This window comes from Symsagittifera roscoffensis, chromosome 2, assembly GCF_963678635.1.
Source record: "Symsagittifera roscoffensis chromosome 2, txSymRosc1.1, whole genome shotgun sequence".
Classification (NCBI taxonomy): domain Eukaryota; kingdom Metazoa; phylum Xenacoelomorpha; order Acoela; family Convolutidae; genus Symsagittifera; species Symsagittifera roscoffensis.
The window spans coordinates 72,528,821-72,550,636 of NC_087063.1; the positions used below are offsets into that span (position 1 = coordinate 72,528,821).

At 33.2% G+C, this 21,816-nt stretch overlaps 1 protein-coding gene across 1 annotated transcript in view; it reads right to left on the minus strand.

Annotated features, from left to right (window-relative positions):
• LOC134839957 (uncharacterized) overlaps window positions 1-21,816 on the minus strand; it is a 122,360-nt gene that overhangs the window by 34,031 nt on the left and 66,513 nt on the right. The window contains exon 6 of the mRNA XM_063855586.1: window positions 17,582-17,786. Within this exon, the coding sequence (XP_063711656.1) occupies window positions 17,582-17,786 (205 nt within the window). The remainder of the gene's footprint in view (window positions 1-17,581; window positions 17,787-21,816) is intronic.

Genomic DNA, 21,816 nt, shown 5'->3' on the forward strand with positions numbered 1-21,816 from the left:
CGAAAAAGAAAAAAAGAAGTCTTTCGAATATCATTACTTCGAAGAAAGCAAGTTAACTAGGTTGGTGCTCTAACCTTGAATCAAAACACAAAAAATTGCTTCCTGTGCCAACTTAACAAAGTACGCAATTGCGCAATTGTTTTTAAGTGAAATAGAAAAAGCCGTTTGATAGGCACTAGTTTCGTAGACTTGAAGATTAAAATCGAAGACAAAGTGTTAATTGGGTTTGGTTAGTGGTCTTTGTACGTTGTACTTAAATACCAAAAATAACTTCCTATTGCAACCTTCTTAAGGCACTTTCTAAGGTAGGCAATTTAACACTAGTTTTGTTAGATAGTACTTATTTGGTCTTTTTTCTTGCTGAAACCTGTTTCAAGTTTTCATTTTTGCTGCTGTTCCTCTTACGTTGAAGAATCGGAACGGTGCACAATTTCATATAATGAAATTAGTTTCAAATCGCACAAAAATTGCCTCAAGAACCTCTAGGTTGCAAAATCTTCAAAGGATCTCGAGAAATTTTTTCCTTACGGTATGCAGGTCTCTTCAAATAACTTTAGCTTACTATTGTACTGAGGAAGTTTTGTTTGTAAGCTTTGTGAGCAATAGCCATCTTTAAATTAAATTTTTGAGGCTCAGGATTTTGTTTTGTGTTTTCAAAACGCTTGTTGTTGAACAAAAAATCAAGTTTTTAGACAATATAATCAACTTTATAGTGATTCTTGAAGATTTTATGCAGATTCTATACAGATTTTATACGGCCAAAAATTACAATTCTTAGACAACCTTCAGGGTTTTTACATCCTCCAGTTTTTAGAAAATTTCATCCAATTTTTTGAGCTGTCTAAAAACTTATTTTTTCCATTTTAGTGCATAATTGGGTTATATACAATCGAGCTGTCCCTAGAAGAAAATCCGAAAAAAAAATTAATAGATTGTACTCATAATTTTGTCAATGCGAGTTTTCCCACCGCCCCCACAACCACACGCAAAAAGAATCAAGCTATATAGCTCTATTATGATCGATTATTATCAATGGAAGGAACTTCAATGCAGTGACAACTTTGCTTTCGAACCAAATTTCCAATTTTTTTCAGATAAATCAAATCAGAGTCGTATATGTTTTTGGCTGTACACTTTTCATGCTGAAAACTAAATTATAAACCCGCATTCATACAGAAAACTAAACAAGACTGCTCGTATCAGGGCGAAGCCCTGAATGTTCCGACTGCCTTTTAAGGTTTATGGAGCAGTAATAACATAAAAAAAATTAAATGAAATAAAATAAAATCAATTTTTTTTTCTTAAATTTGATACTTTTTCCATGAAAATCATCCCCCCTTACGCCATATAAACTACAAGAGAACAGATTTCGCTCCTTGTAACAAATCAATTATGGCAAGTAAGCTTCTTTCAACCAATTTGGAACTATTTCTAAGACGGATTAATTCTCCGCTTACGCGTTAATAGCGCGAAATATATCGCGCGTTAATTGTCCCAAATTAGCCAAAATGGTAATCTTTAAACCCTCATAACTTTACAAAAAATGATCACAGGTGAAATATCGTTTCAAATTTAAGCTCAGGACAACAATACTTTTTGATTGATATTAAAAAAATTACGTCAAAAATGGCTAGTTAAAAAGTCGAAATTTGTCTGAAGAAAAAAAAAACCCATCCAGAGCACAAATATTCCGTTACTTTCGTATCGAAAGTCGAAAAAACAAGACTGCTCGTATCAGGGCAAAACCCTGAATGTTCCAACTGCCCTTAAATTTTTTAGAGCATTAAAAAGATTAAAAAAGTAAATGAATTGAAACTAAATGAAAAAATTTTTTTTCTAAAATTTGAAATTTTTTATGAAAATCATCCCCAAACATGCCATATAAAGTAAGAAAGGATAAATTTCGCTCCTTGTAACAAATCAATTATGGCTTCTTTCAATCAATTTGGAATGATTTCTAAGACGGATTAACTCTCCGCTTACGCGTTAATAGCGCGAAATATATCGCGCGTTAATTGTCCCAAATTGGCCAAAATGCCAATCATTAAACCCCATAACTTTACAAAAAATCATCACAGATGAAATATTTTTTCAAATTTGAGTTCAGGACAACAATACTTTTCGAATGATATAAAAAAAATTCCGTCAAAAATGGCTAGTTAAAAAGTCGAAATTTGTCTGAAGAAAAAAAACCCACCCCGAGCACAAATATTTCGTCACTTTCGTATCGAAAGTCGGAACAACAAGACTGCTCGCTCGTATCAGGGCGAAGCCCTGAAAGTTCCGACTGCCTCAAAACGTTTATGGAGCAGGAATAACATAAACACCATAAAAAATTTAAGGAATTAAAATAAAATGAAAAACGTGAATTATAAAAATTGAAAATTTTTCTATGAAAATCATCACCCCACACGCCATATAAAGTACAAAACAATAGATTTTGCTCCTTGTAACAAATCAATTATGGCAAATAAGCTTCTTTCAACCAATTTGGAACAATTTCTAAAACGGATTAAATCTCCGCTTTTGACGCGTTAATAGTGCGAATTATATCGCGCGTTAATTGTCCCAAATTGGTCAAAATGGCCAAAATGGCAATCTTTAAACCCTCATAACTTTACAAAAAAAGGTCACAAGTTAAATATCTTTTCAATTTTGAGCTCAGTACAACAATACCTTTTGAATGATATAAAAAAACGCGGTCAAAAATGGCTAGTTAAAAAGTCGAAATTTGTCTGAAGAAAAAAAAACCCACCCCGAGCACAAATATTCCGTTACTATCGTATCGAAAGTCGGAAGAATTATAAACCCGCAACTCAAGTTTGAGACTTGAACTTAATATGCAACTGAACACTTAAATGACAGACATTTTTTGCTTTGAAAATTGTGTCTGGAAAGCATGAAGTGGAAATATTGCATTACTCTCCGAGCATAAAGCGTGACTGTAATGCTAATTGCGAGGAGGTATTTTACGTCCATACATGTAACTTGTTCACAATTTGATCACTGTATTTCCCAGGGAACGAAACGAGGGCGATTACTGCGCGCCATTATTATATTCGAGGTTGTTCATTATCCTACCAACAAAAGTAGGCTGAATAAATAAAATTATGTCACATATTTTCGCAGAAAATAAATCTAAAATTAGAAGAAGAAACTATAAAAGCGTACCCTTAAAACTCACGTGATCAAATATGACCTCAAAAACTGAAATTGAATGAATTTGGGGCGAACAAAGCCCTCAAAAGATTTCGAGCTACTTTCAAATATAAATGAGTTTGATCAAGCAAAAACAAAACAGAAATTATTTAAAAACCAAAATTTTAGGATGCAATTGAGCGGTAATAAAAAAGAGAATATTTTTGTTGCAAAAAAGTTGGTCGAGGTGAAGCACAAACCTAGATCTCGTAATAACAATTAACACCAGCACAGATAAGGCCGAAACAAAGGTTTGAAACGCGCTCATAAAAAACCTTTTTGTTGAGCCATTACGAGCAATATGGGCATCATTATGGGCATTTTGTGAATTGTAAACGGATTACTCAACAAGTCAAAAACAGAATTGTTGCGGAATTCGCAATTTTGCTATTTTTTGATCTTCTTTGCTGTTTTGGATTCCTCAGACATATAATTAAATCACTGTATTGCTGAAAATTGCTCCAAAAACAGGCAGCTTTGCGGAAACCACAACAAAAACTTGTAGATCCGCAATAAAATTTAAAAAAGCTGGTGCAGCTTGTGGAATCCAAAAATAAATAATAATATATGTTTTCAGTAAACTTAAGTTGTCGTGGAATCCAAAACTGTAAGTGAAATCCGCAAATTGTAAGCGGATTCCGCACATTGCAAGCGAATTCCACAAACTGTGAGCGGAATCGGCATAAATTTGAGGAATGTACTTACATTTGCAGAATCCGGAACAACTACCTAATTCCGCTCGTTGCAAAATCCATGTCAAAACTATTGTGCTGACAAAAATTACGTTACAGGTATTTATGAGCAAAAACCACGTAAAGTTTTCACGTGGAATCCACTGACGTTTTGTAACATGTTTAAAGACTTGCCTTTGGAATCCAGGAACATACAGACACAAAATTGTGCCCCTATCCAGTGCACAGTTTGGTCTCGTAAAGGCAGTTGATTCCGTCAAAACCAACTAAGATCAATTCAAAATTTCATTCATCGGATAACTCAAAGTAAATTTTAAGGGAATAGAACAAGGCAATCAAATTAACTTGAAGTGTTTTGCTTATCAGGAATCAAGCGTTTTAGTTTTATCAAGCGTTTTCAGGAATTTTTCGAAGCTACCAAACAAAAATTTAAGCAATTCAAAGTTTCAATGCTTGAGCTGATTTTTTTGTCCATGTGGCTTTGTATAGATATTAAATGTCTGAAGAATATTTGGAGTTATTCTTTGTTATTTTCTAAGGCTTAGTTATGCTTTTCAATTGAATTGGTTGACTTGGTTAAATTAAAAACAAAGTTTTTAAAAAGGAGTCAAAGCTATCAAAAACAAATCAAATTTTGAATTTCTTTTTTGGAAAAACTATTTCGAATAACTGCCAATCGAAGAATTTTGCGAATCGAACGCCACTATCAAGCTCAATTTTCAATTATTTTTTCATCGCTTCAAAAGCTAGAGAGAAGTTACCTTCGCGGATGACTTGAATCAATGAGATTTAAATCAAGCTAGAAAATTATATTTTACAATAATTCTTCAGAACCTCAGTTCTTGGAAACCTTGCCTAAAGAATTTTTTTTATTTGTTGTAAGCTATCAACATGACGGCTGTATAGTTAGAGCAAAAGTTTTTTTTTCTTGGCTTTTTGTTCCAAGCTATCAAAATTATATTTCATCCCATCAGAGTTTCATGGTTTAAGAAGTAGCATTTTACAAAAAGTTGATAAGTCTTAAGCAGTGTCTAATAACAAATCCTATTTCAAAAAATCTGAATGATCGGAAGAGTTTTTAAATAACTTATTTTTTGTCAATTGAAAAAACTGTTAGGTTTCAGTGTCAATTACGGTTGATTTCAATTCAAAAATGGTTATAACTGATATGCACTTTTTTCAAATTTTTGCGTTTCACTAGCGCGCTCGGTAAGTTTCATTTTTTTGCTCTAGTTCTAAGTTGGTAGAACGTACCAGAACTTCATCACGTCCAAACTACTTTAAACTGAGGCTGCAGATGAAGTAAAAATAGAACTTACCACTATTCAGTTCTTATGCGTTTTAAAAACTTGTTGGAAAATTTAGCTTTTAAAGAAAATGACTTATTTCTGTGATCATCGCGCTTCAATTTTCAATATTTTGAAGTTACGGTCATATTTAAAAATAGAAATCAAGAATTGAAATAAGACTTGCTCTCTGGTCCTAATTTTTTGTTAGAGGACACCAAAAACATCATTCAGTTCATTGCATAGAGTGTGAGGAGGGAAAATTTCATTTTCTCATTTTGTAAAAAATTTATCAATTTTAACATTAAAACTGTTTTAAGACGTTGAAAGGAAGTCGGAACGTTCGGAACAAGAAAATTCAGCGCAAGAAAATTTCAAGGAAATATTAGAAAGCTTCCGACAAGTACAAAGCTTATCGAAGTCAAAGCATTTGCAATTAAACAGAATCGCAATTTGCAAAACTAATATTTTTTTGGAAAATTGAATAAACAGTTGATTTGTATACTAAATCATTATATTGAATTAAATAAGTTAGCGAAAAAAAAACAAATGATAAAAATAATAAAACATAGCCAGCAGAGAGTTTAAAAAGAGTCAATGAACGCAAGAAAACAGAAAAAACTGTATTGACTTGTTTTTCAGAAAAAGTCATAAAATGAAACTAGATATCGATCACGTTTTGATATAGTTTGCCTTCTTTTCAGCAAAAAAAACGAATTGATCTTTTAAAAAAAGGCAAACCTTAATCCGTAAAAAAATGAAATTGAGCATGAATAAATTTGAAAGCTTTTCCTGAAAAAAACCATCACGACTCTTAAAAGAGCCTTTAGTACGTCCATTGACTCTTAACAAAGATTATTACCAAGATTTTAAAAATTGGATTAAACTTGAAACAAATTGAGTCAAGCAAAATTTGAACAAAAATGAAAATTGCCGCCCCTGATAGGTCGAAATTGAATAATGTATGAAATCCTAAAAAATATCTCACGTTTAGTTATAAAAGCGGAGGGTGCTTCTGTTTAGGGTCGTTATAAGCTAAAATATCCAATTTTTTATGCATATCATCTCTTGCATAGAGACGAGAAAAGACTCAAAAAAATACAAAGGTTTTTCAATAAACAGCACGCGCTAGTCAACTTTAGAAATTATTTTTTAAACCAAACCAAAATAGAGGAATGCTGAAAACTAGGAAAAAAAAATTAAAAATGAACTCCTCACTGAAATGCTGACTAACATAACAAAAAATTTGTTTCAATGAATTAAATTCGCCAGCCAAATTAGTTTTTGTTTAAAGGAACAGGAAAAAACACTGACAAGCAGACAAAAAAATTTACAACAATTTTCAACCATTAAAATACGCCAGACAAATTCCGACAACCATTAGAGAAAAAAGAAGAATTTTGAATTGACACTTTTTCGATAAAAGCTAATCGGATGTGAGAAAACTGGAAGGTCCTTTTATTGCCAACGAATCTTTTGGTATTCATTTATGACACCCTTTTTTATCGAGTGATCCCAAAATTTTTCTAAAGTATTTTGATTTTGAAAGGGAGCACGCGCCAAAAAAAAACGAGATTTCCGCTCATAGTTTTCCATAAAAAGTAACAACAAATTTTGAACTGCTTTTTCAAAAAGTTTCGTGTGGCGCAAAAGTTTTTGTCCCAAAGCGATTGAATACTAGAAAGTGTAGTAATAGTTATTTAACCAGTGTGAATAAAACAGCCAAGCAAAACTCAACCAATATCTATTGCCGAACAAAAGCAGCTGAAAGTGCGTCCCTCGCAATGGAGGTTGTTTAATTTTTGAAATTTCCACGAAAAATTTAGATTATTAGGTCTGTAAGGTTAATTTTTTCATTACTGTGAGAAAAAGGCGGTTAGATCGTAGTTGGCAGTTTTGTAATTGGGCGAACATATGGGTTTTCTACCGCATGTACCGCAGTTCAGTTACTGATACATTCAAAAAGACGGGTAGGCGTTATAACTTGTGTCAGTATCTTATCTAATTATAAACTGTGTGTAAATGAAATTTTTCCACCTTAACTGAACGTAGGTAATGTAGGAAACAAAAATCCAACTGCATCCTACGAAAAATATTTCAACCAAAAAGCTGATTGCAAGTAAAATAAATTGTTTTGACAAGAATTTTTATGTACAAGAAATAGATTGACAAAAAACTTTTTTTTTCATGTTTTTTTTCAATTTTTTCAATTTAATTAACCAATACGGCAATTAAGTACTACAATTGAGCATAATAACTTTCTTGCCAAGTGAGAAGATTTAAAGACACTAAGTATTTTTTGGCTCAAATTGATTCCAGGAATCTTTCGGAATATGGGAAAATGTTTTTAAAGTATACGCCCTGCGGAGTTGCTCTTGATTAGCAAAGTCAATTAAGTTCGATTGAAACAAGAATAGCCGACTGCTGGGCAGGTATTACAGCATGTTTCAACAATTTTCATGAAAAAATTTATTGTCTTTTTGCTTTTTCTTCAAAACGGAGTCGGATTTTGTGCGTGGTGTGATTTAAGAACTATAAAAACTCGTAGAAATTCAGTGAATTCGATATAATTGACAACATTTGTCCTAAAAAAGAATGGCAAACAAAAATGAGAAAAACGTTTGAAAAATGTTTAAAAGTTATTACGATTTTTTTTTGCTGAACAAACTTTAATTTTTTTTAGAAAACCTTTATTGCCAAAAAAGCACTAAATTTTGCATCAGAAATTTGTTTTCTCTAGGATGAAAATAAATTATTTCAGCCTAGAAACCTAACAAAAATTATTTTTTATATAACATCGTTGCTCAATTGCTTCGCTTGCTCGAAATTGAACTAAAAATCAAAATTTAAGCCAATTTTTCTCGACACTGGGAAAAAATTTTGAACATTTTTAAATTTTCGAATCACAACTGATAGCGTTTGAGTTTAGTATATCATTCGACCAATTCCGATGATTATTTGTGATACCTGATTTCGCGTGGAAAACAAGCAAAAGAAATACAATTTTAAAACAGAAATCATTTCACCCGAATACAAAATTTTTCCCCATTTTCAGTGATCGTTCAATTTTCAGTGATTTTCCCCCATTTTCAATTTTTTCCCATTTTGGTTTCTTAAAGCTGCAAATTTGACAGTTTAAGGGCAGTTAAAAATCATTTATTTTTTGATAATTTAATATTTCTTTCAAAAATTAAATTACGCTTGGACAGATAAAATGACAGTCGGAGCCTTCAAGCCTGTCTGATGCTAGCATTTTTTTTATTATCTCACAAAGTAAGGTCAATTTGAAATAAAATACTTAGTCGTTTCAAAAAGTCGGAACAATAAAACATCCGAAAGATAAACCAACCAATATCAAGCATAAGCAGGTGAAAACTAAGTCTTTATGTTTTGAAACTTGAAACCGTTACATCGCTTTAGGATAAATTGGTGAATTCTCAATTGTTTTTGGGTCTAAACTGTTGCTCGTTTTTAGGTTTTGACTGGTTTATATAACACTAATTTAACTCACAAGATTGAAACGGCAGCACGCTAGAGGACAGTTGCTATCTTTGCGTTCGTATATCGATGACATCATGACTAAAGAAGCGAAATAATGAGGCTGGTGGCGTCCCTCGTGATTGAGGGACCTAATGATGGAAATTTATTTTCATTTATTTTCAGCCAATCAGAAATGAGTGTTCAAAAATCTCACAGAAGATCTCAGAGCAAGCCAAGAAATCCATGCCATTAAAATTATTATTGTTCGATTAGAAATACGAGTTTTCAAATATTGCGACATCGAAGTCGGGTATTGGAAAAAATGAATTGCGCAGCAAAACTTTGCTGTGCTGTTATATTTTATTTTCTGTTAATAGCGACTTCGGTGTGGAAAAGCCATTTAGCCAATAGGAACGTCTAAAGATTCTGATTGGTTGAAAGTTTTCCATCATTCGGTCCCTCCACCATGAGAACGCCCTCCAATGATGCTCAAAAAATTGACAAGACTAGGGGTAAGAGAAAGCTGATTAATTAAGAAGACCAAAAAAATGTTGAGAGAAAATAGAATTTATGAAATTAGTGGTAGAATTTGTAACAGATAAACCGTATCTTATACGAAAATCCCATTAACGAAATACCAATTTTTTTAAAATCAAATTAAACTTGCTTCAAAATTAGTTTTTTGCACGGTCTCAACCAAATCCTGCAACAGTTTTTTGATTGTCTTTTGAATTGAGAAAAATAATTGGTTTCTTTTTCCAATATTTGGTTCAATTTTCAGCTGCAGTTTATGATTAATGACCACAAAAATGTTGAGCCTAATTTGAGAGAGCGGAGAACCGGATATAAGATTAAATTGTGACTTAGTCGTGCATCTATGTCTCCTACTGAAATTGTAGGGATTTAATCTCATTCAGATGACAATTGACATCCTGAAAAATACTTATTCGGTGCATCTACTTACAGTTAAATATATCTTTTTAACACTATATATTTAAAAATTTGGTTGCTATTCCGACTTTCATAACGAAAGTAACGGAATAGTTTTGCTCGGGGTGGTTTTTTTCAGACAAATTTCGACTTTTTAACTAGCCAATTTTAGTTTTATTGTTCCGACTTTCGATACGAAAGTAACGGAATATTTGTGCTCGGTGTGGGTTTTTTTTTCTTCAGACAAATTTCGACTTTTTAACTAGCCATTTTTGACGGAATATATTTATATCATTCGAAAGCTATTGTTGTCCTGAGTTTAAGTTTGAAAAGATATTTTACCTGTGATCATTTTTCATAAAGTTATGGGGGTTTAAAGATTGTCATTTTGGCCAATTTGGGACAATTAAAGCGCGATGTATATAGTTTATTTAGGAGAGTAATATTATACAGACAGGTAAACAATAAACAGGCAAGCGGCGATTTAATCCGTCATAAAAATCGTTCCAAATTGGTTGAAAGTAGCTTATTTGCCATAATTGATTTGTTACAAGGAGCGAAATCTATTCTTTTGTACTTTATATGGCGTGTGGGGGGATGATTTTCATTAAAAAAGTTTCAAGTTTTGTTTTTTGTATATTACATTTAATTTTCTTATGTTAATACTGCTCCATAATTCCTAAAAGGCAGTCGGAACATTCAGGGCTTCGCCCTGATACGAGTAGTCTTGTTTTTTTTCTATATTTATTTTTCATGTTATTACTGCTCCATAGACATTTAAAGGCAGTCGGAACATTCAGGGCTTCGCCCTGATGCGAGCAATCTTGTTTAATTGCGTTTAACTTTAAATGAGCCGGTAGCCAAATCTTTGCCATATACTTAGCGATTGCTGAAATGGTTAGAAAAGTGCAAAAGCGAAACAGTAAGTGGGTTCAGTCGGCAAATGTTAAGACTTAAAACTTAAAACATTAACTAATTCAGCTTTTGAAATTTGCGGTAAAAGGAGTGCATTTAAGAAAGATTGAGATTTATAAATTTCCAAAAGAAACCAAGTTCAAGTTTAAAAAATATTTAACCAAATTGTTTGAATGTCAACTGAAAATTAAAAACAATCATTATACTTTTCTAAACTAGTTTTTGAGAGGGAAAGACGCTCCAAAAAAGTATGATTGAGCAAAATTTTAAAAAAGGGCTCAAAAGTTTGAGTTTCTCTCAACAATTTACCTGAATTGCAAAATTTTAGCTAAATGTGGTCTGTTTAATCGTCCGAGGAATTTAGTTGAGCTCAAAAATTTTGAAATGGCTGACCTTATAAAACTCGGCATTCATAAACTTTTTTTAGAAATCAGTCGTTTTAAAAACCATACTTTACAAAAACGTAAAATTTGTTCAGCTTTGAGATATTCTAATTGTATCATCTGGAAGATATGGTCACTTTGTTGCAATTTTCAAAATATTTCAACATCTACCAAGTCCCTTGCTTTTTTGTTCTGCTATACTGCATGTTTTGTAAACTTTCAAAAAAGTTCTGCTTTGTCGCAAATGTAACATCAGGTACACCAAAACACAGGCATACAATATAAGGATCAAGTTAACATCCTCCCCCCTCCCCCTAAGAGACCAAGTTAAGATCCTCAACCCAGCGTTCAGTTAAAATTAAATTTGCTAAGCGCAACGTGTAAAATGCTCTTTTCTGATTGTCTCAATATAATATTTTGTATCGATATATGCATTTTTTATTGACTGGGGCACATCTACCCCACTCTGTACTCTGTAGCTGAAACTCATTTTGGGTCAGTATAGGGCGTAGACTTGTGTCTTATGTATAAAAAATATAATTAATTATGCTAGTACGAAACGATTGTCAATTGTCAAGGTCAACGTTATTGATACGATGAAATCACCGAGTCACCATTGGTACTCATGAACTTACTGAATTCAAGTGGATTCTCTTATGTTTATTATTATACCTTACGGTTTTATACTTAGGCATGTCGCAGTCACAAACGGAATCGAACGATCACTACCCGGAGATTTTCTGGCATATGACCCATCACAGGAACTTTTGGTACCCTGGCAAGATTAAGCTCAGAAAGTCCAATTAGAATTTTTTGCAAAAAAAAAACAGATAATGGAGATTTATTTTTTAGCCAAGTGTGACAAATCGGAGATTCAATTTATTCAGCAGAAAGCTAAGACAGAATAAGGAGATGGATTAGTTGTTCAGTGCATTGAGTGATTTGAACCGGGATTTGGATCGCACAAAGAGTTGATAGTGAGAGACGTATTCATTTTTGACAACGCAATGAGGAAGTTAAAAAACGAGTGTCAATTGATCGCTTAAGCCCATCCTGTTTGCATCAATTCACCAGTAGGGAGAAAACGGGATGAGCAGATGTAAATAAAGGGGCTCAGAAATTAGGCGATAAGCAAATTAGACGTGACCAACAAAAACGAATTTTGACGTTAAACTATTTTTTAGAAAATTAGCATTTTAGACGGAAAGCAAAAGGCTAACAAAACTTATTTCTTGCCCGGGTTGACCTCCACAAACCGAAAACGCTTGTAATACAATTCCATACAACAAAAATCATTATTATACAATTCCATACATCGAGTGTATGGAGAAAATGCTTATCATAGAACTTTCATACATTTTCGAAAATCAATAGAAATTAAAAATTAAAACTAAGGCTTTTTGAAAACAGTTCAACAGACTGGTAACGGAAAAAAACTGACTTTATTGCTTCTATTTAATGTTGGGACCATGTGTAGGCCTTCTAGTGGCGGTCCTGTATATGATCAGCAAATTTTTTAATCTAGCTAACTGCACATTAAAAACACATATATACTGGATGATTTTGCTATCTGCATCTGTATAACGCTTATGCAAGCAAAAAAAATCCGACAGCAATTCCCTTACTTCAGCTTTGCGCGACCCAGGTTGCGACTTTGCGCGACCCAGGTTGCGACTTTGCGCGACCCAAATTTATGTTGATTTGTTTTTCTTTTCTCGCACGTGTAATGTTCTTTAAAAAAAATGCATTAGTGGATGTAAGAAGTTGTGGATTCACGATTTTCTCCCAGATAAGCAAGTTTTAAAAAAAATGGATATAACACTTTTCCAGTACTCCCCCCTTAAGATTATGACTAGGACATTGCTGCTATCTAAAGAGTTGAGAAGATCTCCTGCAGAAAATTAAGAAACTGAAGGCTGCAACTTCTTAAAAAAAAGGTTCTCAGGTTTTCTTCTCTGTTCGCAGATTGCACGGCTTTGAATACTGTTTGTCATACAATTTTCATAAATGACAAATTTTTAGTCATACAATTTCCATTGAAGGCAAAAATGTTTTTCATACAATTTCCATTTATGGGAAAAAGTTTATCATAGAGTTTTCATAAAATTTTCTGTACGCATGGAATTGCATGGAATTGTATGAAAAGAAATTTCCCATTTATGAGAATTGTATGATAAGCATTTTCGGTCAACGCGGGTGCTTAAAACAAGTTTTCATAATTAAAAAAATAATATATGATCCCATTGCATATCAAAATATTTATCTCAATTGATTTATAAAATGTTAATATCAAGATTATAAAACATTTTTGAAATGCATAAATTATACAATTTCTGCATGTGAAAAATGCGGAATGTGAAAAGTTGATTTGCTTTTAAGAAAGCTGAACGAAAGTTAATTGTAGTCGGTAAACAAATATCAGACACGAACAATACAATTAGGTCTAATTTCCCATACTTGTAATTTTGTATAGACAGCTAAACTCGTTTTTGTTGATCACGTCTAATTTGCTTTTCGTCTAATTTCCTAGGCCCCAAATAAAGAGTAGTGGTGGTTTCACAAAGTTTGGCCTAAAATGCGTTAGACAGGGCGACCAAGCATACAAGTTCAATATACGGATTATGTACAAAAAGAAGCAATGAAAGGGGTCAACGATTAAGCACTGGACAAATACTATGATTAGATAAATATAGATAATTGCCGAGCAAGGAGTATCAATTGCCCCAGTTGTGGTGGACGTGGACGTTTTTCTAAACCTTTTGGGTGAAAAAATTTCAGGGATCCTACGAATTCTCACAATTTAAAACAAAAGTTTTTTGTGATTGCTATCTGAATCATGTGGTCTCCATTGAAAAATCTTAGTTTCTGATTGAGTTACATGAATTAGTGAAAACTCATAGAAAAATAGTTTTAAAATGATTATATTCAGTTGCAAGCTTAGTTGTGCTAATGCGGGATAAAAATTAAGAGCGTAAAGAATGCTATTTGCTCCTTCTTACTTAAGAAGCCAAAACATATTCTGAAAGTTTTTGAGTAAATTAAACTTGAAAAAAGAAAAATTGTGAAAATTTTTCTCCGAAAAATTTAATTGAACCATTGCAAATTGGTTAACAGCCTAATTTACTTCCAATTTTGGGAAAAACTAAATCAGAGAAAACTCTTTGTCAAAAATTGCACATTGAGAGCACATAAGTTGACTTAATTTTTTTTCTTCAAAAACTAGTAATAATGAAGGACTTGGACTATTTTTGCTCTAACTGTGCGAAAAATTTTTGATCACATCACAGAAAAAATTGAGCAATTTCACAAACATTTTGCAGGCAAACTAAGTATGAAGGTTTAATCTATGGAGGCTGTTATCGTTGAAGATTGGGTACTTTTTACGACATCCACGTTCGGTCGATTGGCATAAAATTTTGTTTAAATAGGGTATTAAGGATGTTTTAGGAGAGCTCGGTAAAATGAATTTGATCGAAACCCCCCGGTCTTGAGAAAATACTAAACCTGCTCATGCGATGAAATTAGCTTTTCATTCTACTGCAAAGTTGTATAAAACTCTACGACTAACTTTTTCAGCATTTTTAAAATTTCATGGCTAGCACTTCAGAAAAGAAATTATTGAGGTTTGGCTAAAGGTTTTTTTTATGACCAACTAGAATTAAGTTTTTTCTCGACGAAGAAAACTCACTGGTTAAAAAGCAAAAAATTTCACAGAATCTGTTTGAAATTTTAGCCATCAAGTTCAAAAGATTACTTATTTTAGATTATTAAAAACCTTCCTTCAACTCATGGAATCATGAAACTAAAGTCTTTCATTATTTAAAGAGTAATTTTGAACAACTTGCAAATAAACGTCTTCACCTGTGCTAACTGTTTGTCACTTTGTTTTGTAATTTTAAAAAATAATTCGGAACCATTCAAGCAGATAATACTGGAGCCAAACTGGATCATCATTTGATCTAAGTGACATCTCAGATGACGTATGGAGTCAAGGAAAATTAGTTGCTGAAAATTTAAAGTTCAAGTTGCAATTAAATTTTAAGCGAGACGTTTGTGAGAAGTTCTTATGATCAGACTGCGTAAAATATTCTCAATTTTCATCAGATGTTCCTACCTGCGTTTTAAAAGAGCATCAATACGCCTTCTTTTATAAATTTCCAGTTTTTTGAGCACTTTGTTTTTTTCTGCTATATGGCCAAAATTATCAAATGGTAAACCTAGTTCTGTTTGAGGGTGGCGAAAAATTTTTCAGTTAATTTCAGCCAATCAGAACTGAGGATTAAAAATTTTTAGAGAGAACGCGTAAATCTCAGAGAAAGCGAATAAATCCAGATCGATTAGAAAGTAGGCAGATACAAAAACTTTTACATATTGCGGAATCGAAATAGTGTATCGGAAAAACCTAAAACAAATGTGAAAAAAAACATTAAGTTTAATGGATACCTGCACGAATTGTACAGCAAACTTTCCCTTTGGTGCTATATTCAATTACTCCTAGTAATGACCTCGAGTTTGTGCAAAAGTCTATTAGTCTAGAGAACATCTGTTATTTTTGATTGGATAATTGCTTTCCATCTCTAGGTCCCTCCATCATGAGAATACCATCGGACAAAAGGAATATTTTCGGAAAATTTACACGCGTTTTGCACGCCAAATCTCTATCGGATCAGATCTTTAATCTGTTTTAAAACACCTTGTGTCAAAAAATGAACAAAAAAACTTAAAAAATTGGGAAATTGGGACCGGTTTAACCTGGGGAACCGATATCTACTGAACAAGATAGAGCTTTGGGCAAAAATACGAGAACCTCCTGGTCCAAGCTATCTTATGTATAAAATTTTTTGATCAAAAAGCATGTTGTTTTTGAGGCAGGAGATGAATACAGATACTTGTACTCACTCAGAAACAAAAGTAAAATACGTTTTGTCACAAATGAAGGCAACAAAAACTAAACCAAGCCATAGCCTGAAGCAAGCTGATTGTGAGCCAAAACTGGTCATCAAGTTTGGGGATAGCGGATTGAACGTTTTAAAGACGTATTAGTTGATCAAAGTCCCCAATTTTGCCAACAATTTAAAGACGTATGAGTTGATCAAAGTCCCCAATTTTGCCAACAATTTCGCAGAAACTACGGAATAGGCAAGATTTTTCTTTTGTTTAATTCTGCGCATTCAGTTTCTAATAACTTTTTAGATGTCATTTGCAGTTTTTATAGTGAAACTAAAGAGGAGTTGCGAAATATTGGAACAGATCGAAGTAATTCAAAAATAACAAAGCAAATCACCAAGTTTGAACAATTTTGTATGCAAAATTGAATATCCGATAAAACATGAGTCCTAATTTTTTGATTAAAACTTAATTGGGATCAATTGAGCAATCTCCCCCCGCAATGACCAAGTGAGCTACTACCCCGCCCCCAGCAAGGACGGTAAAACGCTACAAAAAACGTCAACAAATGCAAGTAGATGGTTGATGTGTCCGTAGCACGCAATCAATTGACCGACTAAAATTTATTTTATGAGTATCGAGAAAAATTTTGAAAAAGAAAAATATCGAAATTTATTTTTTTTTAAATGTTTTTTTTTTCCAATTTTTTTTGGGAGACCATTGCCTCATTGAAGAAAGCGAGTTACCAGTGTTGGTGAGTGCTCTTAGCCTTGTATCCGAAAGCAAAAAATGTTTTCCGCAGCATCGTAATTTTGTACGCAATAGCTTTTTTTTTACTTTTGGGACAGAAAAAAAATCGCTTTATTCGCCTCAGTTTCATTGATTCTTTTTTCACTCTGAATGTAAATTTTGAGCTTCGATATTGTAATTTTGGCGTTCAACATTCTTTGGAAAATCTGGTTTATGATTTCGTATCAACCAAACTGTTTTCAAGTGGTTATAAACATGTCTCAAGTACCTATTGAGCTATCTCCCCCCCCCCCCCAAGGGGGGGGGGGGGGGGATTGCTCAATTGATCCCTTAATTGAAATAGGTAAATTGCTATTTTTTAAAATAATTGTATCTGTTCCAGTCTTTTGTTATTTGATATAGTTCATGCCAAATTATTTGAACTTTTGGTGACCTTGATTAACCTAATTGGTCGAAAACTGTGCTTTTTAGGTTAACTAAACTTCTTTGACCCTGTTTTAAAGAGCTGATTAGACCCGTTTAGATGGGTTGACCAGAAAAGATACCGCCAACAATTTGGCAATAGGTTAAACTTGGAGTCGATACAGGAAATGGGGAAAAACCCGGCGGAGACTAAGTCGAGGCGATGCAGGGGCTAGTCGAGTCCCGACTTTAACGCACTTTCAGGAATTCTAATTTGTCTCAGATTTTGTTACCGAAATTAACAACTGCGCCGATAGCGCAGAGGGCAAGGAACCACCCCTGTTAAACAAAAAACGGATGGACCTCGATCTGGGGTGTTTCTCTTCATTTAATATCAAAGTATTGACGAATTGGTTGCGGCTTTTCAATGTATAAAATTTTGTTACATTTGATGAATCTGCTCTTTTGGGATAGTGGTAAGCGATTGGTCTCTCGGGTTGAACACTGTATTTCGAATCCCTGCGTGTCTTCAAAGCATGCAAAGTTTGGACATTTCCGAAATTATGGCTCATAAAATCGTTCGCTAATTTCTCACAGAAATTCTCGCAATTTCGCTAACTCAAAAAATTGTGCAGTGGTGGAAGAGAAGTTGTCTTACCTTCGGACTGAAAATCTGCTGCAGTTTCCCTCCTCTCCCTTTCAAACTGAAGCACCTCTCGTCGTCCACAGAGACCGAGTTATGATGCTGCATCGAGGTGTGTATCTGGGTGAGCTGCCCAAACTCGTTTCCGATCAGGGGACCCATCGAAGTGTGCAGACCTATCAGGGGAATGAGACTGCCCCTTCTTGCCATGGAGTGGTGCCTGTAAATATGAAAAATTGTCACAAAAATCCGAAAAATTGTCAAAGTTTACAACTACTTTCTAACTGGCCATACAAGTTTTTTCAATCATAAGAAATAATAATCATAACATATTCTGACAACAGTAGCGTGCCGAAATAGGGGGGTTGGGGCTGACCAAGGAGGGATGTCCATATTTGGCTGACCAACTTCGAAAATATTCGAATAGAGACTTCGCTTCCAAAGAGGGGCGTGCGCGCGCCTAAAAAACGCATTTTTTTTTTGTCATTTTAGTCTGTTTTTTTTCTTCAAAAATTGGGTTTTCTTTAAAATAGGGTTCTTATAGCGTTTTCGGAGATTTCTGAAAATTAAAATGGTCGACCTAAAAAATAGGTTTTAAAGTTTTCAACAAACCCCCCCCCCCCCCAAAAAAAAAATTCTGCACACGCCACTGTCTGACACCATCAAAAAAAAACTCACAGGGTCATAGATTTGTCGCGTGGCATCGCTTAACAAAGTTCTAAATTTGAACTAATTTCCGTAGATTTCTAAATCGAACAAATTCAAATGTAATAAACAATAGTTGGTTGAGGCTTTTTACAAAACGAAGTAGTTTGAAAACTTGCTTTACGCGGTAAATTTGTTTGATCCTTTATACCAATTTGTACTTTTTGTTCACAGTGCAATTAGTGACTCATCCTTAATCCAATCTTTCGATTGGCTAATCAACCGAAAGAGTGAATTGAAGAGGCAGTAATTGCATTCTGAACAAAAAACACCCATTGGTATAAGAAATCAAACGAAATCGCTAACGCAGCGCAAAGCCCGTAATGTTCCGACTGCAATGTTAAACTGAAGAAAAAGCAATTTCAAGCAGAATGATTTTTTGTTCCGACTTTCGAAGAAAGTGTGGAATAGATATATTTTTCATTTTTGTAACCAACACACTGTGCTAAATACAAAAGATGGTTTTCGCGTCACGACTATTCGCATTAATACCACCAAATTGCTGAGCCGAAAGTTGAGAAATTTGAAAAAAAAAATGATCAAATATTTGTGCTCCGGAGATTTTTTGTTTCGACTTCGGAAAATAGCGAAACATGTATGCTTGGTGTGGTTTTGTTTATTCAGTCATTTTTCGGCAATCAAAAAATAGTTCTGAAGAAAAATTTTTATACCCTTTTGAAGATATCACCTCCTTGGAATCAAATTTAATTAAAAGTTAATCTGGACTAATTTATGCGCACTTTGAAGATTTTGATCATAATGTGGAAAGCGTAACGCGAACTATTTATGCGTGACGATTTATCCTGCAAAACAAAATCTTTCCAAATTGAATTGAGGCTAGCAAAGTTAATCGGTCGTCTTGATTTCGTACGACTCAAAATTTCACACTTGATTTTTGATGTTGTCCAAAATTTATAATTTTTCAAATTTTTATTTCCCCAAAAACTGTAAGATATGAATTAAGGGGCAGTCGGAACATTCAAGGTTTTGCCCTGATATACGAACAGCCTTGTTTCGTCTTAGAAATCTTTCCAAATGGAAATGAGGCATGCTATTTGGTCTATTTAAAACTGTGTTGTATGAGAAATATATCATTTTGTACCTAACACAGCGTATGAGGCAGTGGGGGGGGGGGTCCAATTATTTTTGCCCTTTTGGAAAATTAGGCAGTCGGAACAATCAGGGGTTCGTCTTCAAATGATCGGTTTTGCTTCAATTTGGATTATTACTTTTAATAATTTTGCCGCCAACACTTGTTATGAGAACACAACAAATCCAAATTAATCAAATTCACAATCTTCAAAACCCATTAGTTTTTTACTTGCGATGATTTTTTTTGTAAAACTGTGCAAAAAATCATAGCTAGTATTAATTTTTTTCTTCTAATTTTTATGTCAGAAGTCACAATAAGGTTATGTTTAAGAATCCAAGCATAAGATTCCGTCGTTTTTTTGAAAAGCGGATTTTGAAAAATACTACATAAATAGTTGAATCATTTGTTAGTTTTTAAAGAGTTTCATTTTCTACGAAAAAGACTTCACAGTTTTTCGTTTATAAAACAAAATTAATTCACAAAATTAATTCACTTCATTTTCTACAAAAAAAGTCTTCACAATTTTTTGAATATAGAACAAAGTTTATTCCATAATAAAACAAACTATGGCTAGCGGTTTTCTGTCTCAACAATTTAATTGCTTCCAGGTAGTATTATTTTCTTTCAAAAAATGAGAAAAAAAGAAAAAAAATTTCTTCAAATAATTGTTGCTTTTTTACTAATGAACGGAGGCTGAAATTGAGCTTGTGGAACTATAAAAACATACTAACTCAGAAGCGAAAACAAAATCACTGATATTCAAAGCTTTGCATTCTTTTCTGTTATAATTGTCGTTCTGGTCAGATTCTAAGCTTAACATTGAGAATCATATTTCTAAAAAATGTAGAAAAAAGTTTTTCCTTAAAATCCAGCTTTGAAATTTGAATTTGAAATTCATTCTATTGTATCTCTGCAGTCGAAATATCTTCTTAAAAAGCTTAAAGGTGAAATATCAAACAACATTTACTGTGATTAATATGAACCGTGGGTTTCTTAATATGTACCGTGGGTGTTTTTCAAAAAAAAAGTTGAGCATATGTAGTTGAAGAAAAAAAAGTCTGAACAAATACCTGCCTAATACTTATTTTTCGGACATCTAAATAAGTAAGCAACCAGTTAGCGGGCTGGTTTTTTGTCTTAATTTGAAGAACGGGCAAAAAAACGACATGCTTATTATTCGTTCAGAATCCTATCAAAATACTTTGAGTTTTCGTTCTCCTGCAACTTTAAACGTTTGTCTTGATTTAGAATAGACTTCAAAAAACGTGTTTTTCCAGGTTAAAACATATCCAACAGACAGTTGGAAAAACTTTAATGAACGCAAGAAATCAGAAAAAATATTGCCTTAATTTTGAAAAATTTTAAACTTTAATTTTCCAAGAAAAACTACATGCTCTTAATTTATTTGAATTTTAAGAACATTTTACGATCGTTTTTTTTTTGATGAAATTAATCCAATATGAGAAAATTGGATCATACAGTCAAATCTTCACTTCTCTGAAGTATCTGAAAACTAAATTCCACTCTCAAAACTAGAAGTCAATCACGTTTTTTGGGACATTTGCACTTTTGCTGTTCTATAGCATTTACACTTTTTTCCTTATGATGCAAATCACAACGATTTTTGTGATATGACAAAACTTATAGCGCTATTTTAGGTTACTGAGAAACATATGACTAATTATACTGCCAAACTTTTGTTTCTCTAAGTAAATTATGGTGAAACATGCGGAATAATTTTTACCATTATGGTACGTAAAAAATAATAGGACTAGTTTTGAGAGACTGCTTATCGCTATGTAAACATCCTGATACCGAAAAAACCTCAGCCCTAAAGCTGAGTTTGTTTAAAAGTTATTAGGTACTAATAAAATCTATTATTGCTCTAAGGAATAAAACCGCTAATAAACTCTTTAAAAAATTCAAAAATTCGAAAAGTTTTAGTTTCACATTTGTACCGATTGATAATTTTTCCAATCGAACAATTAATTTGTTTTCTTTGAGTTCGTCTTCATACGAATTCGTGACAGCTGCTAGACGAGAGAGTTTTTACCAGATTCAGGATTTTTTAGATAAAATCGGGCCTTCAATAGATGAAAGTTTGAGTTTTCAAAATGGCAATTTTCAAGCTCCAAAGATTTCTGGAGAAAACGGCTTCTAAAATTGAACTATTTTTTAATATTGAATATTGAACTTTCATCAAAGTAAATTTTTGGTAACTTGAATAATATGAAAATATATTACATCGCTCTAGATAGGGTTCCAAAGTTCTCGCGATATCGAGGCTTGGGCGTTCCTAAGTTATGTTTCAACTGTCCTCGAGTTATTTTTCGACCGTGCTGGATGTTTACTTCGGCCGTGCTCGAGGTATCATTTGGTCTGGCTTGACCAAAACTGGGGTATGGTTCGACCGTACTCCAGGTATGTTTTGATTGTGCTCGAGATATGCTTT